This window comes from Littorina saxatilis, linkage group LG15, assembly GCF_037325665.1.
Source record: "Littorina saxatilis isolate snail1 linkage group LG15, US_GU_Lsax_2.0, whole genome shotgun sequence".
Taxonomy (NCBI): domain Eukaryota; kingdom Metazoa; phylum Mollusca; class Gastropoda; order Littorinimorpha; family Littorinidae; genus Littorina; species Littorina saxatilis.
The window spans coordinates 20,609,150-20,621,631 of record NC_090259.1 but is presented as its reverse complement, the minus strand read 5'-3'; the positions used below and the strand labels follow the sequence as shown (position 1 = coordinate 20,621,631).

Below are 12,482 nucleotides of genomic sequence, written 5' to 3'. Positions count from 1 at the left end.
CCCATCATCAACATAACTCGATGGATCGTTGAAGCTGTCGAAGGTGAGCTCGAAATCTGTTGATTCCGGCCCGATGTTGAAGTTGTTGTAGATGGCACCAGCCTTACCGTCTGGGTGTGACATGAAGATGTTCATCTGATACTCAGCCTGGTCGACGAGGTGGTGAAGGTTCTCCAGGCCCACGAAGAAGTTCTCGTAGTCAGGGTTTATGTTGAGGTCGTCCCCGAAGCCGGCTTTGAGTGTGGCCCAGTCCTTGTCGAAGTTTACGGTGTTCCATCTCCAGAAAGGGAGTGTTATTCCTCCGTATTCAAACCTACACCGAACCTGAGAACAGATACAGTATATTTTTAACTCTTATATATCTCACATTTCCAAGTAATCATCTTGACTGTACTACCCCTTATATCTCCATTAATTTATCGACAGCATATCTCAGCACTGACGTCATTTGGTTTACTTGTCAAATGAACGAATGGCTTTTTAACTCTCACGCACAACAAAGCAAGTCAGTTGGTGTATTAATTTGTACAAAATATATGTGACCCTCCACAACGGAATGAGTCGCATGTCACCTTTGCATGATTTTCATATTTTTACTTTTTCTTAAAGAGTTTTTTATGTTCTATCCAGTGCTGAAAACCGTTTTATAAGCCTGTGACTAAGGTGACCCTCACACTGTTACCAGACCCCCCCCCCCCCAGACTTATATTAAGCCTAGCGCAGAACTGCGCGAGTTGACATGCGACTCATTTCGTGGTGGAGGGTCACATATAAGCAGCTGAAGACCGAAGCTAAGATTTTGCGGGACTGGTACTAGTAAACACGGCGGCTTGAAAGCTAGAAGTAACACGGATGGAGCTACCGGCCCCCGTAGCGCAGTGGTTAGCGCATCGGGCTGCTGGCCGGGAGGTCGTGGGTTCGAATCCCATCAGGGTCATGTGGGTTTTTCGGGCTACGGTCGGCTCCTACCCAGAGTGAAAGTGCTATGGTTCCTGTGGCTGGGATCACACAGCCGAGTGTCATTCACTTAGCGAATTCATGCGACTTTGAGGGTGCTCAGGTTCTGTATACCTGACCAACACCGCAGGTGCGGCAGTTCTCGGGCCTGGTTGACGCCAGGCTATACTATGACAGTAAGCGTAGAGTGCTGCCCTGTCACGTAGTCTCAAATCAAATTGGAAATCCAAAGCATCATCATTTTAATCATCCTCATCTCATTAATCATCCAAAATATAAATTGTCCTTGCTCTTGTGGCCCTTCATGCCCGGAGCTCTCATGGTGACCTTGGTCTCAGTGTTCCTGTTCGATCCTTCCCTGAATAGTAGTTCTGCTGTCAGTCTTCAACGTGTGACGTTCTGGGGGGGTCGACGACTTAACGTCAATGTCGTTTGTAGGGGGCTTAGTAGGTAGTGGGCTGCGTCCGTTAGCTCGGGACAGACCCACTACTGAACACCGTCGAAGTGATTCAGCAGAAGTGCAGTGTCATCTTCCGAGGGTAGCCTACCGCAGCGACCCGACATCCCCCCCCCTGGAGCGTCTGTAAAATCGACAAGTCTGGCAGCGGAACGAAATTCAGAGGTGGTTGGAGCAGCGAGTGCAGGGACGGGGCGGTGTGAGAGCACAACGGGACAAGGAACAGGTGTAAGGACGAAAAAAAGAAAGAAAGAAACACAAGAAAACCCCACGGATGGAGCTGAACAGAAAACAGTAGTCCTGCGCTAGTGGTTACGAATAGATCATTTTCGTAAATAACTCCGTCGGGTTTATAGGGGTTGTGGAAGACCTTTTCCTGCAAAACGGCAGACAAACAATGACGGGATCAATCACGTGATTCCGGCACACCCCTCGCTAGTGATCGGTTCCTTCATTGTGTGTCTGTCGTTTGGCAGGAAAAGGTCACTCTCCCACAACCCATACAAAACCGACGGAGTTATTTTCGCCTGTTTCCGAGCTTTGGATGATATAGAGTAATGGAAGTGAAAGAGAGAGAGACTATGAAGTCACCGCAGATGCATGAACTGAAGCAACAATTAAATGCGGCAGTTAATAAACTTCAACACGATTAAGAAGATGATAATTGCCCCTTTTTACATTTAGTCAAGTTTTGACTAAAATGTTTTAACGTAGAGGGGGGAATCGAGACGAGGGTCGTGGTGTATGTGTGTGTGTGTCTGTGTGTGTAGAGCGATTCAGAGAAAACTACTGGACTAATCTTCATGAAACTTGAGATGAGAGATCCTGAGTATGGTACCTCCAGACGTTTTTTTATCATTTTTTTGATAAATGTCTTTGATGAAAGTTGATGAAAGTTGAGGCGGCACTGTCACGCTCTCATTTTTCAACCAAATTGAAATTTTGGTCAAGTAATCTTCGACGAAGCCCGGACTTTGGTATTGCATTTCAGCTTGGAGGCTTAACATTTAAGTAATGAGTTTGCTCATTAAAGTTGTCATTAAAATCGATTTTTCGCAAACAGATTTAAAATTAATTGCATCGTATTCTTCATCACATTCTGAATCTAAAAATATATACATATGTCATGTTTACTCTTAAAATGTGATCATAATTAACGAAAATAGATTAATTAGTCTTACGATTAAAATGTAAGAAATCGATCCAAAAATGATTTCATCTTATTCTTTATCATTTCCTGATTCCAAAAACATATAGATATGATAGGTTGTATTCAAAGCAAGCTCAGAAAGTTAACAAGAATACAGAAAAGCGCGCTTTCCTGCTTAGCACAATGCGCTACTGCACTAATCTGGCGTGTCAATATCACTACGTTTTGCACGTGGAAGGTGAGCGATTTCCTTCACGCGGGGATTGACGAAGCGGCTGTACTGTCTTGGTGAAATAATACAGTGCGTTCAGTTTCATTCCGTGAGTTCGACAGCTTGACTAAATGTAGTAATTTCGCCTTACGCGACTTGTATTCAATTATTTCACCATTTCTCTCTCTTTTTCCCGATGATAATGCTGCTGCTGCTGCTGCTGCTGCTGTTGCTGTTGTTGCAGCTGCAATTTCTTTTTTCATTACAATTGTAGACAAACATTTCGTGATACTTACGGTGAAGGGATTTGGAGCAGATATAGGTTGTATGGTGAACGCACCGTTGTAATCAGTCGTGTTGTATCCGTTCTCAAACGGTTCTGAACAGTCTGAAAAAAAGAGAGAAAAAGATAATGAATAACAAGTCGCGTAAGGCGAAAATACAATATTTAGTCAAGTAGCTGTCGAACTCACAGAATGAAACTGAACGCAATGCCATTTTACTCGTAGCAACGTCAGGCCACCGCTCATGGCAAAGGCAGTGAAATTGACAAGAAGAGCGGGGTAGTAGTTGCGCTAAGAAGGATAGCACGCTTTTCTGTACCTCTCTTTGTTTTAACTTTCTGAGCGTGTTTTTAATCCAAACATATCATATCTATATGTTTTTGGAATCAGGAACCGACAAGGAATAAGATGAAAGTATTTTTAAATTGATTTCGACAATTTAATTTTGATAATAATTTTTATATATTTAATTTTCAGAGCTTGTTTTTAATCCGAATATAACATATTTATATGTTTTTGGAATCAGCAAATGATGGAGAATAAGATAAACGTAAATTTGGATCGTTTTATAAATTTTTTTTTTTTTTACAATTTTCCGATTTTTAATGACCAAAGTCATTAATTAATTTTTAAGCCACCAAGCTGAAATGCAATACCGAACCCCGGGCTTCGTCGAAGATTACTTGACCAAAATTTGAACCAATTTGGTTGAAAAATGAGGGCGTGACAGTGCCGCCTCAACTTTCACGAAAAGCCGGATATGACGTCATCAAAGACATTTATCCCAAAAATGAAAAAAACGTTCGGGGATTTCATACCCAGGAACTCTCATGTCAAATTTCATAAAGATCGGTCCAGTAGTTTAGTCTGAATCGGTCTACACACACACACAGACACACAGACACACAGACACACAGACACACGCACATACACCACGACCCTCGTTTCGATTCCCCCTCGATGTTAAAATATTTAGTCAAAACTTGACTAAATATAAAAAATGAATAATCAAATAAACGAATGGATTTTTATTTGTTTTCCTGTTTTATTTTCTTTCTATTTTAGCTAAACGTTGTGCATATGATTGTTACCTCTAATCAGGCGATTGCAGATTCTTCCTTCAAAATGTATGGTGCAGTCACACTTGTCCCCATTTGGTGTTCCGCCATTCTGACACACAACTTGATTTGAAGTGAGATCCTGCATACATCAAAATAAAAGTTCAACACATTTAAATAACAAGGTTTTATATCATATCAGCCTATGACGACAAAGCAACAATGATTTTCCGCACATTTTCAAACGCAAGTTATATTACATATACCACCATATGATATAACCATCAAAACAATCAAAATAAAACTAAAACAAGAATGGTAGATAACTAGAACGTTTATTATTAACAAAACAAAACGTTACATTTACTAGTACGTTAAACAAAGGTCTTTGAAGTAGACAAACAAACACTTATGAAACAAATAATGGACTTATCTAAAGATCGTGTGGCTACTCGCTTGTAGTGCATAACTTCGCCGGCATTTTGCAAGCGAGTAACAAGAACAACAACAAGAACAACAAGAACGACAAGAACGACAAGAACAAGAACAAGAGCAACAAGAACAACAACAATAACAACAACGACAAGAACGACAAGAACAAGATCAAGAACAACAACAACAACAACAACAACAACAACAACAACAACAACAACAACAACAACAACAAAACGAGAACAAGAAAAAGAAGAAAAAGAAGAAGAAGAAGAAGAAGAAGAAGAAGAACAAGAAGAACAACAACAACAACAACAGCAACAACAACAACAACAACAACAACAACAACAACAAGTAGGAGAACAAAAATAAGAAGAAGAAATGTCAATATTCATCCATTTTTAAACACTTCTCTTACCTTGGTGACATGAAAGCACTGAGGCGATGACGTACCAGCAGTCAGATCATCACACGGCCCAGGTAAAACCTCCCCTGTAAGTGAGCACCTCACCTGTTCTGAACGTTCACCTGGACACACGTTGACCCCATAGCAACCAGGGTGCTCAGAACACCTGGCCACACAGTCCACGAAAGATAAGGAGAAGAACGACTGAAGATTTTGGTTGGTTTCTCTGATGAAGCCTTTGGGGCAAATTTCATAGTGCATGGATCGGATGACTTCTGGCGAAGACTTCGCCATGCTTATGCAGCTCGCGAGAAAGATGAGAGTAGAGAAAATCTCTTCTGGCGCAGGTGTCATCTTGAAACGCATTTTACTTGTTTCCTTTTTGCTTGTTCTCTGCGTTTTGTTGTTGCAAACAAGTTAAGAACTCGCTGTGAATAATTATCTACTTGAGTCCTTTCAGGGATTTTCAGAAAGTTAAAATAGCCTTTGTATCAAGTGTGTTGCTACGTAGAAATAAAGATTCGTACAGAATTCTTAAATTCTTATGTTTTTTTTCTCCCCGACTGGCATTCACGTACAATTACTAAGTTATTTCTAAACGAAGTGGAAACTTCATGGCTGAATTTTCGACAGCAATATTTTTGCAGACTCACTCTCTTCAGTGTAGACAATTTTGCCGTTTAAAAAGTTCTTATTCCTTACTTGTACTTTTTTTTCAGGGAATGCATTTTAATTCTATGAATTGAAATGCAGATAAGGACTTCCCAGGGTATGTACACATACGAAGAACGATCCTAACAGAAAAGCGTGGATACTTTCACTGTGTCGCATGTATGGATCATTGGAAAAACAATTCCTTATGGTCCCCGCAAACACAAGAATAATGGTCCGACCGCGAAAACGTTCATTTTTGATCCTTAGGTCGGAATGTTTGAATAATTGGAAAAGAATTGGAAAAGATATTCAAGAATGGATTTTTGTTGAGTCAACAGCTTAACTGCGTTCAGTGGAAACACGCATTTTGTGAACCGCTCTTTGATTCGACCAATGCTATATTCAGAAGAAAGGAGGAAATGTTTGTAATGAAAAGAGCACAATTACAAAACGTTTAAAAGTTCACACGCGCACACACACACACTCACACAATAACCACATACAGACAGATAGACAGACAGACAGAAACACACATATATCACGGTACAACACAAGCCACGACGTCATTCGTCTCGCAGACTAAACTGATGGTGTGACGGCGAACGCAAGTAGAAGAAGAAGAACGGTACAACTCGCACGCACGCACGTACGCACACACGCACGCACACACGCACGCACGCACTCTCTCTCTCACACACACACACACACACACACGTACACACACACACACACACACAAACACACATACATACACACACACACACATACACACGCACACACACACATACGCACACACACACACACACACACACCCACATACACACACACACACTCACACACACACACACACACGCACACACACACACACACTCACACACAAATACACACACACATATCACACTGTTCATATTCCATGGTTTCCAGAATTTCTTTTATTGCTTTTTAAAACTTACAGTTTCTTATGCCAATACGTGACCTTTTTACGACATGATTAATTACGCAAGTAAGATTTATATTCAAATTTCAATGTAAAAGTTTACGCGTGAAATGCAGCAATCGGACGAAATAGGGTTTCGTGTCGGCCGCCAGTGCCTCCTCGCACGGGGAGTTTCCCGATTACTGTACTGCCCTCCCCCAGCACCGCGTTCGGACAACCGCAGTCGGATGACGAGGTTGTGGTCCGACTGTCATTGTGGCCACCGCGAGTCCATGAAACCGACTCCAGGTCATTGCTGAACTCCTAAAGCACACGCACCTCTCGAAGAAATTCATCGTATTTAGCTTTATTGATATGGATTCAGTGAAACTTTCTGGGTACAAAGACATTTCTTTCGGGCGTCGTGGTTTGCAGCGTCCGGGAATGTTGAAGACACGTCACCGTCACGTCGATTGATTAGAAAATTGCAATACTTAAAATTTGGTTCTGTTTTGGTCAGTTCCACACGCAAGTTAGGTTAGCCCTGTCTCGCGATTACTGTGATTTGGAGTGTGATTTAAGATGTCCAACATAAGCGTGGTAGTATGATTTACTGCTAGTCGGTAGGAACTACACGGGTAGACATCTTGAATGCGCTATCGATCGCGTGCGCATCGCGAATCCATTATCTTAGCGTTCATCTGTAACACCCCGCCCCCCCCCCCAAAAAAAAAAAAAAGAAGAAAAAAAAGTTATACTTTTGTTGCTTACGGTGTCTACACTAATGACTATATTTTACCCCGTCTCCTTTGCTTAGCCTTCTTAAGCAGTGGGCTCAATTCCACCCGTGGTCACTTACTCATCATAGTCTAGCGGTGACATGCGAATAACCAAAAAGTCCAGCTGTTCAACTGGACGCTCAGTTCCTCCCACCGGCCACACCAATTGACCCATGTCAGCAAACATACTGTACCCTACGCAGTCAGTCCCGTACCAACCCGCCACGCCTAGCTCCGCGAAGCAGCCGTAGACGTCAATTCCGTCCGCGCTGAACACCACCGGAAGTGCGATCGAAAAGCCTTGGTCTGCGTCGCTTGTTGGATCGTATCCGTCAAATGAGATTTTGAAATCTGTGTAGCCGGGTCCGATGTTGAAGTTTCTGTAGATGGCGCTGCCTGAACTGCCATCTGCAAACATCATAGACACGTGAAGATCGTACGTGGCTTGGTTCAAAAGGTTATGGAGATTTTCCAGGCCGATGAAGAAGTTTCTTGGGTTTGGATCTGTCTCGAGATTGTCGCCGGAGTGAACTGTGCATGTGGCCAAGTCCTGGCAGAAGCTTTCCTCGTTGAATCGTCGGAGTGGGTAGGTGATTCCGTCATTGTTGAAACGGCATCTCACCTGCAATATCAGAGAAATAAACACAGATACATGTATGCAAGCACGCACCCACGCACAAACACACCGTACAGACAGACAGACAGACAGACAGACAGACAGACAGACAAAGAGATAGACACAGAGACAGACGCACCCACGCACAAACACACCGCACAGACAGACAGACAGATAGACAGACAAAGAGATAGACACAGAGACAGACACAGAGACAGACGCACGCACGCACACGCACGCACGCACGCACGCACGCACGCACGCACACACACACACACACACGCACGCACGAACTAACGCACACACACACACACACACACACACACACACACACACACACACACACACACACACACACACACACGCACACTGTTGTAATGATGTAATTAGCTTTTTGGAGCATATAGCAAAGTAAGCGTATAGCGTTAATATGCTAAATCAACAAATGCACTTTGAACATCAGACATGAAACCTACTCTGTCTGAGATAAAAAAAAAAAAAAAAAATAGGACAAACGAAGTATTATTCAAGGCAGCCGCCAGGGGAAAAAGTACCAAACGGAATGCCCATATTTGAAAGAACAAACACACAAACAAACAAGCAAACAATCAAAGCAATTAATAGCCGAAAAACTAATTGAGGTAGGCCCTGTAAGGAAATGAGAAAAAAACAAAGGAAGGACAAACCCAGCGAAAACATCGAAGAAAGATAAAATGGAGAAAGGAATGAACACCAGAAAAACACCCAACGATTAACCGAGCACCGAGACTCACCATGAAGGGAGTTGGGGCGCCTTGAGGGTGAATGAGGTACTGCCCCATTACGTCTGATGTGTGTCCTCGTGCAAATGGCTCGGTGCAATCTGTAAAAATAGGAAAATGGATAGCAACCCATGAACATAATAATGAATACAATCCACACGAAGATGCCCTCCATCGGCTCACTCGTCACGAGCAGACCATTGTCTTCCGCCTCCGGACAGGCCACTGCGGACTGAACAGCCACCTACAAAAGAATAATTATTGGTATCAGACAGCTGCCCTGTGCCACTGTGGAGAGGCGGACCAGACACCGGAGCACTTCCTGCAGATCTGCCAAACTCCACTGCAGTGAGAAGAAACAAGTCTGGCCCACGTGGACAACGCTGGCCACCAAGCTGTGGGGCAGCACCAAGGACCTCAAACTGACAGCCTCCCCCGAAAGCGGCGTATGGCTGCCTGAATGGCGGGGTAAAAACGGTCATACATGTAAAAACCCACTCGTGCAAAAACATGAGTAAACGTGGGAGTTTCAGCCCATGAACGAAGAAGAAGAAGACAGCCCACATTGTGTACCCCACGGGGCCACGGATATAGACACAACCATCATCGAACGCTGAAGAAGAATAATGACGTTTCATGTTCACTTTATATACGTATGACCATATCTCAGAAAAAGTTGTGATAATCATTACATTTAACATCGTTTTCTAGCTTGTCACTCCACTAAAACAAAAAACGGTTATTACTAATAGAAATGTAATATACTACAAGGATTCACTTTCACCGCTCACTAAATGTTGTATTTTCGCCTTACGCGACTTGTTTTTTCTCTCTTCTTTTTTTTCTGTGTTTCTTTCTTTACATATTGGTTACCAAGCCGCGACAGGTACGTCATCGAAAGCAAGAATGCTGTGAATGAAATGTTGATACGTATAGACTGCCGAACTAAAATGCTGACGTCAAAGAAGAAGCAGAGCAGAAATGTATTGGGTGAGGATGATGATGGTGTTGGTTGTGGGAGAGGTGTGTGTGTGTGTGTGTGTGTGTGTGTGTGTGTGTGAGTGTGTGTGTGTGTGTGTGCGTGTGTGTGGGGGAGGTGTGTACCCATGTTTCCACAGGTTTGGTTGCCTAAATCACCATAAGGCAACTATCCACACGTGGATGGCAACCTAAACTCTGGATGGCAACCTAATTGTGTGGATGCTCGCTTCATTTAACACCGTTAAATTGACTTTTTTGACGGAAAGAATGTCATAACAATGTTCAAAATGACATTCTTTCCGTCCTCTATAGGCGACGAAATAGGTCAAATTTTGTGCATTTTTTAGTGCAAAATTCTTCGATGCCGGAGCGAGTACTGCACCCAGTGCTGTTGTAGTGCAAGTGCACTAGAAAGGCACTACACCCAGTGCCGCCTCTTAGGTAACCATCCACACTTTAGGTATGTGTGATTTTTATATTTAGTCAAATTTTGACTAAATATTTTAACATCGAGGGGGAATCGAAACGAGGGTCGTGGTGTATGTGCGTGTGTGTGTGTGTGTGTGTGGGCGTGTGTGTGTGTGCGTGTGTGTGTGTGTGTGTAGAGCGATTCAGACTAAACTACTGGACCGATCTTTATGAAATTTGACATGAGAGTTCCTGGGTATGAAATCCCCGAACGTTTTTTTCATTTTTTTGATAAATGTCTTTGATGACGTCATATCCGGCTTTTCGTGAAAGTTGAGGCGGCACTTTCACGCCCTCATTTTTCAACCAAATTGGTTGAAATTTTGGTCAAGTAATCTTCAACGAAGCCCGGGGTTCTGTATTGCATTTCAGCTTGGTGGCTTTAACATTAATTAATGACTTTGGTCATTAAAAATCTGAAAATTGTAAAAAAAATAAAAAATTTATAAAACGATCCAAATTTACGTTGATCTTATTCTCCATCATTTGCTGATTCCAAAAACATATAAATATGTTATATTTGGATTGAAAACAAGCTCTGAAAATTAAATATATAAAAATTATTATCAAAATTAAATTGTCGAAATCAATTTAAAAACACTTTCATCTTATTCCTTGTCGGTTCCTGATTCCAAAAACATATAGATATGATATGTTTGGATTAAAAACACGCTCAGAAAGTTAAAACAAAGAGAGGTACAGAAAAGCGTGCTATCCTTCTTAGCGCAACTACTACCCCGCTCTTCTTGTCAATTTCACTGCCTTTGCCATGAGCGGTGGACTGACGATGCTACGAGTATACTGTCTTGCTGAAAAATGGCAGCTACTTGACTAAATATTGTATTTTCGCCTTACGCGACTTGTTTTTTACATTATCCTTCAGTAAGTTACCTCTGATGTGTCTATAGCATGTCCTTCCACCAAATTCAACAGGGCAGTCACATCTGTCTCCGTTGGGAGTTCCGCCATTTTGGCACACCAGTTCCGTCGTGGCTGGCTCCTGTGTCGACGTCTCTTCAGGCTGCGTCGTCATGGGCGATGAGTCATGATGCTGCAAGGGATTACCGTTTCGTTTTTTGCGAAAACAACTTTCACTGCATTATCAAATGGAGGAAGAATACGTTTACGAATTGAGAAAAGCGAGAGGAGATGAAAAATTGTGGGGCACACGCACATATATGTACACTAACACACACACACACACACACACACACCGCGCGCACACACACACACACACACCGCGCACACACACACACACAGACACACACAGACACACACAGACACACACACACATTTAATTCTGCCGAGTAGACAGACAAGTAGATAATTCAAGACATTGCAAACAAACACACCACCGACTTGAAAACATCGTTTTGTCTGTCTTACCCTTTGAACATGATAACAGAGAGATGACGCAGAACCACCGGTCAGTCCGTCACAAGGTCCAGCTGAAACCTCCCCCGTCAGGACACAGCTCACCTGCCCTTCAACCTCACCCGGACACACGTTGACCCCTTCGCAGCCTGCGAGTCCGGAGCACTTGACCACACACTCAAGGTGAGAATGGCCAGTGACCTGCTCCAGAGGGCGGTTCGTCTGTGTAAGTCCTTGGGGGCAACGGTTGAACATGCTTTCGCAAAAGGCTGTGCTTGCTGCTTTGGTGATGGAATCGGCTCCGATGACAAGAACGAGGAGGTAACTGATAAACATTGTGCTTTTCTTTCTTGGTTTGCCTTTTATTGTCCTGTGGTGTTTAAATACCTTTTCTGGTTTTTGTCTAACAGTAAGACGTCCAAAGAGGCACCTAGAAGTTGGTTACGAAGAAACTGCTAACAATCTTAAATATTACAGGCGCTTAAATATTTTATGGCGAAGTTTGTCGTTGTCAGGGCGCAGGAACCAAACAGACAAGTGTGTAAACCTGGATGATTCAGGAAATACAAGTAAAAAACAACACAAAGGGCAAATCTGTAAGCTAGGGTTCCTACACAGGATGAATAATGTTGATCCATCGATTCTCTTTTAAATGAAAGAGAACACCACTTTTCCCCGCTGCGTCCATTTTAATCAATTACAGTCGAACCCACTTATAAGAACCTTGCTTATAAGAAACATTGCTTAAAAGAAAGAACTCTTCCATTTAAAATTCTCCGGAAAAGAAATACTCCGTTATAAGAAAGCCTCGGTTATAATAAGAACTGCGTTGTTTTCTCTCTCTTTTGACACATTCAAAGCCCCATCTCTGCAAGTCCTTATTTATGTGATTCCTTGTTCCTGAAATCTAAGGCTATTTGCAGACTCCCATCCCAACCCTCCCCCCCCTCCCCTGTTTACACTCCTCAAATACTTCGC

The 12,482-nt window shown here is 42.7% G+C and overlaps 2 protein-coding genes and 1 non-coding gene across 4 annotated transcripts in view; 1 reads left to right on the top strand and 2 right to left on the bottom strand.

Annotated features, from left to right (window-relative positions):
- Positions 1 to 12,482, bottom strand: part of LOC138948791 (fibropellin-1-like) — a 334,700-nt gene that overhangs the window by 222,572 nt on the left and 99,646 nt on the right. The gene's annotated exons all lie outside the window — the stretch shown is intronic.
- Trnas-gcu (transfer RNA serine (anticodon GCU)) lies at positions 864 to 937 on the top strand. The gene has a single exon. It is a non-coding gene; the product is annotated as a tRNA-Ser (tRNA).
- On the bottom strand, positions 6,531 to 11,249 carry LOC138948797 (microfibril-associated glycoprotein 4-like). The gene is made up of 3 exons (XM_070320414.1): positions 11,022 to 11,249; positions 8,694 to 8,782; positions 6,531 to 7,926 (listed from the first exon to the last, which is right to left on the bottom strand). Exons 1-3 carry the CDS (start codon positions 11,161 to 11,163, stop codon positions 7,381 to 7,383), a joined length of 777 nt encoding a protein of 258 aa, XP_070176515.1. The 5' UTR covers positions 11,164 to 11,249; the 3' UTR covers positions 6,531 to 7,380.

Coding starts and splice junctions, on each gene's coding strand:
- LOC138948797 (XM_070320414.1), bottom strand. CDS start 11,163: ATGACGACGCAGCCTGAAGAGACGTCGACACAGGAGCCAGCCACGACG. Junction 8,783..11,021: donor ATGCTATAGACACATCAGAG/GTAACTTACTGA, acceptor CTATTTTTACAG/ATTGCACCGAGCCATTTGCA. Junction 7,927..8,693: donor GCGCCCCAACTCCCTTCATG/GTGAGTCTCGGT, acceptor CTGATATTGCAG/GTGAGATGCCGTTTCAACAA.